This window comes from Fukomys damarensis, unplaced genomic scaffold (assembly GCF_012274545.1).
Source record: "Fukomys damarensis isolate Sample0158 unplaced genomic scaffold, DMR_v1.0_HiC HiC_scaffold_2, whole genome shotgun sequence".
In the NCBI taxonomy this organism is placed as follows: domain Eukaryota; kingdom Metazoa; phylum Chordata; class Mammalia; order Rodentia; family Bathyergidae; genus Fukomys; species Fukomys damarensis.
Genome location: NW_022900914.1, coordinates 11,928,051 through 11,938,509, shown reverse-complemented (window position 1 = coordinate 11,938,509; position 10,459 = coordinate 11,928,051). Strand labels below are relative to the sequence as shown.

The window sequence follows — 10,459 nt, the reverse complement described above, 5'->3', positions numbered from 1 at the left end:
CCCCTGCCCCTGCCCCTGCCCCTGCCCCAGGCCTTTGCCAGCCGACTCTACGGCGGAAGTTGGATGTGCCCAGAACACCACTACAGAGCCTGGGAGAGCAGACGCCTTGGCATTGGGGAATCCGGGAAAAAGGAATCCAAGTGGCTTTTCCAACTCCTACCCAGTCTGTGCATCTAAGCAGAGCCGGCAGCTTCCTCTTCCAGGCTCACTTCCAGACTTCGCCGTGGGGCACAGAGGGGAGGCCCGGGGTGTGCGTGCGTGTGTGTGCGTGCTGGCAGCCAGGCAACGTGAATAAACTGGGTCCAGAGCAGTCCTCCAAGAATTGGGGGGGTGGGAAGCCTTAGAGGAGCTTGATGTTTGAAAGGTGCGGGAGTGAGAAATACCAGTCAGTGTGTGAGGGAGGAAGTCTGAGAAGTAAGGTAGGGGCTACTGTGTGCCAGGCGGCAGTGGGTGCTTTCTTCATGAGTGGTTGTGTGAGTTGGGTAGTACTGCCCTTCATTCACAGGTCAGGAAGCAAGTTGAAAATCTTTTTAAGTTACTCGCCTTTTAGGTCGCTCTGCTGGTTTGAGCCCAAACCTCCACTCTCCGGACCTGCCTCCCCGCCCTTCCTCCAGGTTGCACTTTTAACCAACTCTTCTCTTACTCCTGCTCTGCAATCTTGTCAGTGTTTGGGTGATTTCAGCAGGCTGCTGAAGAGCTGCTGAGAGCATTTATACAGCTGTGTGCCACGCAGCGTGCTAGGTGCTGTGGGTGCAGAAATGCAGACCTGCTCCCAGGGCATGCACAGTGGAGGCCCCCGCTGGTTCCTAGTGTTGGGTGTTATGGGAGCTCTGGGGCTACATCTAGGAAGAGGACGTAACGGACTTGAGGTGAGGAGGATGGTCAGATTTGCCAGTAGGTAGGAGGGCATCCCGGGTGCAGGCCTAGAGGAATGACACAGCATGCTGTGTGAGTTTGGCACAATTGGAGTGCAAAGCGTGCAAGCATTCCGCGAGGAACCTGGGGTCCTGTGTAGGGTTGAGGTGGTAGGGAGCCCGGGTGTTCAGCAGGAAAGTGACACAGTCAGGATTGGTGACTTCAGACAGCCTTTGTAGCAGTGGGTTCTTTTTTCCTCACCTCAGACCCTGCCCGGGGGCCTAGAGTCTTTTCTTTTTTCCTAGGTGGTTCTGTTTCTTGTGAAGCCGTTGAGGATGCCTGCAGGGACTTGGACTTTCCCTTTTTGGGTTGGACCTCATTATCTTAAGCTTAGTTACTCTTAGTTTGCCCCAGTGATCCGGGACAAGAGATGTGTTTTGTGTGTACTTTGTCCTTCTCTTTTTGTCTGTTCTCATCCGGTGGGCACTCAGCACACACTTAAGGGCAGCACCCATGCACCAGGCGCAGTGCTGGGCTCAGAGGCTGTTGCGATAAACACACGGACCCTTGCTTTTTGGAGGTTTCTGTAAGTTCTGGAACAGAATTATAAACAAACGAGTGGTCTCACGTCAGGAGTCCATCGTGGTACGGTGCAGTTCCAGAAGACAACTTGCCATTTGTTGGGACGTCTTATCCTGCCCCCTCCATTTTGTGTATCTTTTGTGAATTTTGATCACTCTTAAAAATCTTGATATCTTTAATTATTAGGTGGGCTTCTTTTGTTGTTGTTTTTCTCTTTCCCATTTTTCCACCTCTGTGTGTGGCTTTGTGTCTTTGCGTGGGTGTGTGTTGGGTGTATTCACAGGTGTATTTTATGGCTGGCAAATAAACATCCCTCTGTATTTTAGCGTGTGTATAGAGAAATCCCCTCTTAGATAGCACCCGAACTCTTTTAATTCCCTGGACTGGTGTGTGCAGGAAGTTGGCATGACATAGTCAGTGGAACATAGCGGTCCCCAAACCTAACTGTATCTCAGAATCCAAGAGCTGATTAGTGTACAGATTCTTGAGTTTATTGTAGAGCTTATAGTTCTCTGAGTTTGAGAGAAAGTCCTAGAGCTAGTGTTTTTGAAAGTACTTCATGTGGTTCTGAAGCAGCTTATGGAAAAGTACCAGCTCTGTTGATGTTTTATAAGTTGGTTGGCACGTATAAAAATGACTTGAGTGATTTTTCTTCTTTAGCGTGCCGATGGTCCTAAGTGTGGTGAGCATATGCACTCAAGCTAGATAACAGTTGCTGATGTTTGTACAGTGCTTTACAAATTCACAAGCTCCATTTCACATATATTAACTCATTTAATCTTCACAACAACCACACTAGGGTGATAATACTTTTATGCAGATAAGATTAAGAGATTAATGTTTGGCCCAAGATAACGAGGCTCAAGTGGCAGTGTCAGGATAAGAACAAAATGGGATGTTCTAAGAATTGCCTATCCCATCCTCCATGTGGGTGCTACAGCAAGGTTGGAGCATGAGCCCTCTACTCACTTTCCAGTGTTTCCTCGCTCTCGGAGGGGTCCAAGGGTGCAATTGTGGGCGTGCTAAGACAGAAACCACTTCAGAAGGAAACCTGGCTTTGCACTCAAAGTCCCCAGGGAACTGGGGAGTCCCCTCTGGCTGGACAGAGTGCCCTGGTGGGGAGAGTTCTTTGGATGCATCGTTGTAGCCAGTGGTTGCAGCAACGCTGGCTTAGGAATCATCTGGCAACGCAGATTGTTTTCTTAACAGTGGGGATTCAGGTGGGACATTTGGCAATCATAGGGAAAAAAATCGTTGGGATTTTGAGAGAGTTCAGTACACTAAGTATTTCTAGGAAATGCTCATGCATAATTACAGGGAAGGCTCTTGCGTGGACATGCTTAAGTCTTGGGGAAATTTTTATCCTGGTTTCTTCCCAGTGTAGGGATAGAAAAACGGGTGATCCCATGGCTGGCACCCATATAACAAGACAGATGAACAGAGAAAAGCAAAACAAATTTAGTACAGTCTTATATGACACAGGCCTTTCAGAATGAAGATCCCAAAACTCAGGGTAAACTTTCCATTTCTATGTTTAGGTTTGCTGGATGAAGGACAGCTATGTAGAAATTGGAGTGGACCAAGACAGTCTGGTCTAATACTCTCTGTGCAGCATTCTTTCTTCCCAGTTTTGGATGGGAATCTTTCTGGAATCTAGGTCTTATGATCCACCATAAGGTAAGGTGGGTCAGAGAATTTCTTTATGGCCAGCTCCAAGACGCAAAGGCAGTGAAACATTAATGGTTTTAGAATTTATGGATTACTTTGGGGAAACATGTTCTAGTTTCTATGACTTGCTTTGGGGAAGGGAAATTCTAGTTTCTGTGGCTTGCTTTGGGGAAGGGAAATTCTAGTTTCTATGGCTTGCTTGATTGGAGGCTGAAGAGGGAAGCAGGAGATAAGAGCACAGGTAAAGTTTGAAAAGAAACTATGCTTCTGAGCCCTTTCCTTTGGGATTTTGCTTCCTGAGCTCAAGATCAGCATGGTGGAGGTGGTCAGCTTAGTTTCCAAAGCAAGAACAGTGGATTCGCTGCCCTTTAAAATCTTCAGAGAAGATTGGTATGGGTTGGGAATGGTATGGAGAGGGAGAAAGCTCTTGGGCTGGACATGGGCCAATTCTTAAACCTGTGGGGTGCACTGCCTCTGCAGGGGCCCAGGTCAGGTCTGGCTCTAGGCGCTCAGGCCCTTGTCCTCTTTTCCTCACTTCCCCAGGAAGTGCCGCCATTTACCTAAAGATGGCTTCTCCAGCGCAGGTGCAATACAACCTGTGCCCCATTGGTCACAATGTAAGTGATGTGGAAAAGGCAGGCTGCACTCCTGCTTTAAGAAAATTAATTGGATTTTTTTTTTTTTTTAGTTTCAAGGACGGATTCTATTAATAGCTCAAGTAAAGATTTCTTTAAATTTGACTTTTTAATGTTGATTCGATTTTAATACTGGTTCCCTGCCCCCAAATTCTTCAGCAAAGCTCTAACTTCTAATTGAAAATCATGTAACAAGTTTGATGTTTTAATTCAAACTGCATTTTAATGATAAATACTATACCACTGAAAAGGGCCTAAAAAGGTTTTCATTCCTTTTCTCTTCTGTCATTTGTTTGCCATTTGGGGAATTATACAATAACTGACAGAAATTTTTAAGAGCAGCAAATTTGCCTTTTATTTCCAAGAAACTAAATTTAGTCCAGGTTTAGTAAAAGCAAACGGATATTAGGCCCCGAGGATAATTTTTGAGGAAAGTATTAGAAATTTAAAGGCTTTGAATAAAGTGCCATAGGCCCCTGTAAATGTGCTGGTTTAGTACTAGAAATACAGCAAATGTTATTAGAAAATAGCTTGTCTTTTGGTAGCATTTGCATACCTTCGGTGCCTTAAGTATACGGCACCGTTGTTTTATTCACCATTTAGGAGATAATCTCTCCCGTTAAAAAAAGTTATGGATTTTAGAGGGAGACCCTGTTAATCTGCTGATTCTCAGAGCATGTACACTGGACTGTGAACAGGGAATTTTGACTCTTTCAGGTGCGCGTTTGTCCTTTCATCTGGTTTCCCTTCTGAGGTCGGTTCCTGGGGCTGGGGTCACGGATCCTTACCTGGTGGTTCCAAACACCACTGGGTCCTGCGGCAAGACTGGGAAATGTGCACATAGCAGGTTGGAATCATCGGTATTTAGGAAATAGCCTGACCTCACTTTCTAGGTAGCACTAGATAGCAACAAGGTTTTTGTGTTTTTCATTTTTATGTGTTTGGGGCAGATCCTGGGCTTCCTGTTCAGAGCACTGAAAAGTACTGATTTGCACTCATCAGCGAGCATTGATAAGGATGCTGAGAGCCCAGGGTTCCCACACAGCCTGTTGCCCATGTCACCTGTCTTAGCGCCTTTGCCACACCTGTGTATCCCCACGTTTCCAAGAGTCTTACCCCTCATCAAGCTCCCAGGAATCAAGTTTGAACAAACGTGCTACTTGTGCCTTTGCTTGATTTCTAATGTTTACAGTTTTGTCACTCTTCCAGACTGCCTCAAAGTCCCCAGTGTAGTTTTGGAAAACAGTCTGAATTAGGAAGCAGGGACAGATCCCCAGCTCTGACCTTCGGGGGAGAATGTGAACCCTGCCATGCTTTTGCACATCTCACTCCAGAAACCCGGAATGACAGCTTGGCCATCTGTTTGGGGAAGGGAGTCTGGAGGTACCCTGGTCCCTCTGCACTGGCTGCTGGCTCTTTCCTAGGCCTCAGTTGTCCTGAGCTTACTCCTGCCCTGGCTCTCGCTGCTCACTAGACCAAGGAGGTAGAGTCTGATCCTCCCCATAGCCCCCGCATCACTTCCGGATCAAGTACGGCTTTACCGTCTGGTTTTTCTTCTAGATATGGCAGCCCAGACATCTCTTTCTGCCCTTGGCAGTGCCAGGGATAACTCAGACTTCACTGCTCCTGGCTCAGTGGCCCTAGCTATGAAATGGGAGCAGCACACTAACAGCACAGCCTGTCTCCCACCTGCCCTCTCACAGCCTGAGTTGGTTCAGGTTAGTTGTGAACAACTCTGAAGGGAGATCTTGTGGCTAGAAATAATTACACTGCAGATACTTTGTGTCTATTACTTATCTCTTAATGATTTTACCAGAAATGCTAAACCCAAAAATAAATCAGTCTTTGAATCCTCAGATGTTGAGCTGATGAGGAAAGAACCCCTTTGGGACGCTGAAGAACATGCACACATGCACGCACATGCGCGCACACACGCTCGCATACACACACATGCACATACTGGTACCCTGGGGAGTTTTACAGAAGCTCCTGAAATTTGCTGGCTCTGAGACTTTGGTATTTCAGAATAAATGGCCTGATGTGACCTTCTGGAGCAGCACTCTGCATTTGGCAGTGGCTGCTGCCATCACAGGACCTGATGAGTATGAGGAAACTGCTGGGGGCAGAGAGGAAGAGAAGGCTGTGGTGTGAGAAATGCTGTGCCACTGCAGGTGTCCTGTTTCCTCTTGCTTTTCCATCCCTCTCTTCCCTGCTCGCCTCATCACATCCTTCCTCCCGCTCTTCCTCCTGTCTCCTGAGAAGCTAACGGGGCTGTAGAGTTGGAAGCCCCAGGGTGCTGGGTCAGGGGTCCCAGGGAGCCATTTCCAAGGTCAGGAGCAGCCTGTCTTGCTGGTTCCTGGAGATACAGGACAGCTCAGGACACAAAGGCTGTTCTTTCTAATGGGAGAAAGTTGCTTCTCTGGGCCACTCCGAGCCATTCAGCTTTCTATCAGCAGGAGCCCTTATCTCTGGAAGAAAGGAGCCATCTGATCCACTGCCTCCTGGATAATGCTGATTTCAAGTACAAAGCTTCTTCCGCGTACCATTTCCTGTAGACAAGATTAGGCACTTAAAAAAATAATTAAATTCTCCTCATGTCACTTGTCCTCTTAACTGGGAGCGCTGCACAGATCTTTCAAGGAAACACAGGGGAGCAGAGCACACACGTGTGCCTGCCACTGTTTGAATGCCCGGATGAAGAGAGCAGCCACCCCGACTACCCGCTTCCTGAGGACTCTGCTGCTCAAACCCATTTTCCGTCTTCTTCCAGGCCAGGAGATGTAGCTGTGTAGGACCCTGTCATCTTGAGCGGTTAATCCTTCCTAGTCTGTGTCCTCACAGAGGCTCAGAAATTGGGGGTTTCTTCCCTACTTGTCTGTGCTGAAATCTCTGTTGCTTCTCTTATTTGTCCGAGAGTACTAGCCATTCATGTTTCCCCCCAGCCTCAGAGAGATGGGTCCAATCAATATTTATGCGCCTATCACTCGCAGCTGCGGCATGCAGGCATAATGGATGCCAAGTTCCTTGATGGCCATTGAAAAATTAGCGGGTGCCTGTATTTCAGGCCCATTGTTTTCCAGGAGCTGGGGGAGATCAGACTGTGTGGTGCATGGATTAATTAAGCTACCCAGATAATTGGTTATTAATAGATGGCCAATTGATGGATGCCAGCTGGGTGCAGAATTGACTGAGGTCCTTCTGGTGGGCAGGTGGTCTTCATCAGAGAGGAAAGGGCAGAGGGACTTGACTGATGAAAGGGTGAGTCAGAAAAAGGCAGAGGAGAGGTAGTTTGTTGCCCTTCACCCTTCCTATGATGTTCTACAGTTTACAAAGCATTTGTATTCACAGATGCCTCGTCTGATCCTTATTGCGCCCTTGTGAGGCGGATGTTGCTATTCTTATTTTCTGAAGTATGAGGAATCTGAAGTTAGAAGAGGGAGGAGACTTTGGCAAGCTGACCTAACCAGCAAGCAGGCTTGAGTTCCCTATTTTGACATAAGCATGTGCTGTTCTGTTATGGCCATGCTTGCTTACTGCTTAGATTTCTTTTCCAGGGAAAATGAAATATATTCTGTGTGTGTGTGTGTGTGTGTGTGTGTGTGTGTGTGTGTGTATTTGACATGGACAAAAAGCAAGTGGTTTGGTTGAGAAATTGTGCCTTACTTTTGATAAAATAGCAGCATTACTTTTTTTCCCTCCAGAAGAGAATTGAAGGGATTAAGGGTTATGAAAAGCCTGTCTTTGGGAGCATTGGCAGGTCAGGAGGACTTTGGGTTTTCTTTCAAGATAGGCCAAGTTTACCGCGCCCCTGTGTTCTTCACTTGGAGCTGCTGGAGTTGCAGACTTGGCGGCATGAGCGGTGGAGAGACTGTTTCACCCATACCCATGATCCCAGCATGAGGCACTGGCTCCCCCTCATGCTGGGAGCTGGCTGCGAGGGTGTGACCACAGGAAGTGAAGCTCGGTCATTCATGAAGCTGCGTTATCTCAGAAGACAAGAAGATTGTGGAACTAAGACAGAAGCTGTTAATTTGCTCTCTTTCGTGATGAATATGGTCTTTAAACAATCAGAAGTAATTCCTTTTCAGAGGAAAATGGTATTTGAAAGAACACATCCTGTTTGAAATGCAAGGCAGGTTCAGGGGGTAGGGATAGGGATGCTCCATGGAAATGCGAAGATACTCGCCTCACCTCAGAACCTGCCTTCCCTCCTGCAGAGGGGCCCTCTTGGCCAGTGTAGTATGTGTTTTGCTGGTTAACCTTGAGAGCCCACTGATAACTGCTCACTTCTGCCTGGTGCATGGACTACTGGTTCTATGAGGCTGACTTGGAGATTGGATGTAATGTGTCTGCTTATAGTTAGGAAATGCTAATTGGGTGCCTGCTAGGGTCTCCCTGAGTATTTTGTCTGCAATTTGGGTAAGTTACCGAGGGCTTATGGTGGAGCTTTTGTTGTGGGCCTAAATGACAGGGCCAGTGCTTTTCCTCAAGATCCTGACTTTTCCACTCCCGTCCATTTCTGTCCAGCATGGCTACCTTAAAGGGTGTTGTACTTTTTGAGGACCGTAAGAATGAAAATAAATGTAAGATAAACTGGTTCTAATACTTTCCCTCCCTGCTCAGCGGCCCTGATGGCTTTTTTATCATTTGCTCAATTCTGGATCAGATCAACTCTGTAGTTCTTTCTGGCTCCCTTCAAACTGAGACAAGGATTCGCCCTCTGTGCTTTAGCTTTTCACTCAAAACCGAGAATGTACTTTGGAAAACTTTTGGCAGTGTCTACTACAACTGAATCTAGGTGTACATCTATGACCCTGTGATTTTGCTACTAAATATAAACCCAACTGCAGTGCAAAGGCACTCAGTTGCAGACTGCCACCCACTCAAATTGGAGTCAGCCAACTTTTTTTGTCAATGGCCGGATAATACTTTTTTTTTTTTTTCCTCCCATTTTAGGTTACATGGTTTCTGTTTTAACTATTCAACTCTGCATTTGGAATGCGAAAGACAGTGTGTAAATGAGTGAAAAGCCCTAACACATCCTGCTTGAAACACAAGGCAGGTGCAGGAGAAATGCCTAAGAAAACTTCACTTATTTCACTGGAATTTGAATTTCATGTATTTTTCACATCGTGTGAAATATTCTTGTGTTGATGTTATTTTCAAATTTTTGTAAGTATAAAATCCATTTTTAGTGTGTAGGGTGTATCGAGATGGGTGGCAGGCGGCCCCAATGGGACTAGAGATTGTGGGATTCCACTTAGTACAGTGCAGGAACAAGCAAAACTGATCTCTGGTTTAGGGAATCAGCTTTATGTGGGCCTTTGCTGGACGTGGTGAGTGGGGGTATTTTGGAGGGCCTGGTGCTATTCAGGTTCTTGATCTGGGTGGTGGTGGTGATATAGGTGTGTTCACTTTGTGAAAACTCACTGACTACATATTCTTTTTCTCTTTGTATGCTCCACTTCAATAGAAAGTTCAAAAAGAAATATCTGAACCGAGTGTGAGGCTAGAGTGTGACTTCAGGTTTTAGCCCCTCATTTCAGGGCAGAGCCTTCACAGCAGTTTCCATTCTTTTTATAACCACTGATTTCTGTTCCCTGAAAAAGAAAGTCTTTGGAGAAAGGTCTTGGTTTGACTTTGCAGTTTCCCAAATGTGTTTCCTTTTGTACCGAGGAAGGCATTTCACAAGTGGTGTGGTACTGTTGTCCATGCCAACTGTTAGGCCTTCCCTTGCTGAATCGGAGGAAGATGAGGACCCTAGAGGGCAGGCTAGTGAGAAGGCACTTGGGGCAATGGGAACTGTAAATAGGATTTTGGTCCATAACATAGCTTGTCTGAAATCTACCTCTGCGTAAACATTAAAAAAAAAAAATGGTGGAGGCTTCATTGTAGAGAATGCATTTATATGGTATAAGCTACTGGCTCATAGAAAATCTAGTTCTGTTTTGCATCTGTAAAAAAAAATTAAATAAATAAAGGTGGAGAACTAACCCTGAGTCCATATGTTCTGGCTGCTTCCTGTGTTAGTCACCTGTGCTTTATAAGCACCCTGGGTAGTAGGCATCATTACCTTTGATTTTTAGGAGAGGAACACCAAGGCTTGAGCACTCAAAGTTAGGCTGCCTATAAGGAAGCAGAGGCTCTAGATTCTAAACCAGACCTGTCTGACTCCAAAGCTCCTCTTCTCTTTCCACTCTGTTCTCTTTCCACTTCGCCATGCTTGCCCGAGGCTGGCTTCTCTCCCCATATAGTCATACTGGAATTGGTCTCTTCAAAGGGAAGAGTTGAACATTTTTCCCCTTTGGAAACTAGCCTCTAGAATCTTGTGTTTTTATTTTGCCTCTCAGAATTATGCACACTCTGTTTAGATCACAAACTGTTGAATGAAATAATTTTGTCTCCAAAGCTGTCTCTTCCAAGATGAGTCATCGTTTTTAAAGTAATATTCAGAGAGAACTTTACGGTGTTTTCAGAGAACAATATGTTATGCCTTCCCCACTATCTGACATCCCCTTATGAACACTGCTCTGCTAACGGGACGAGGAATGCTTCATGTCCCCAGCTCAAAAACCGTAAAATGGGAAGTCTCCACACTATCACTTTTTTGAGAATGCTAGAGAAGTGACTGATTACAGAGCAGTCAGAGAAGAATTAGTCAACAGATGCTCAGAATACAAAGGTTGGAGTAGATGGCTAAAAACTCTCCAGCATCACCC

General features: G+C 46.0%; 1 protein-coding gene across 2 annotated transcripts in view; it reads left to right on the top strand.

Annotated features, from left to right (window-relative positions):
- Window positions 1-10,459, top strand: part of Galnt14 (polypeptide N-acetylgalactosaminyltransferase 14) — a 244,636-nt gene that overhangs the window by 26,223 nt on the left and 207,954 nt on the right. The window contains exon 1 of one of the 2 annotated variants that reach the window (XM_010645351.2): window positions 744-869. The exons of the other annotated variant lie outside the window; for it this stretch is intronic. Within the exon in view, the coding sequence (XP_010643653.1) occupies window positions 759-869 (111 nt within the window). The 5' untranslated portion in view covers window positions 744-758. Of the gene's footprint in view, window positions 1-743; window positions 870-10,459 lie in introns of those variants that run through there. 2 annotated transcript variants of the gene reach the window in all.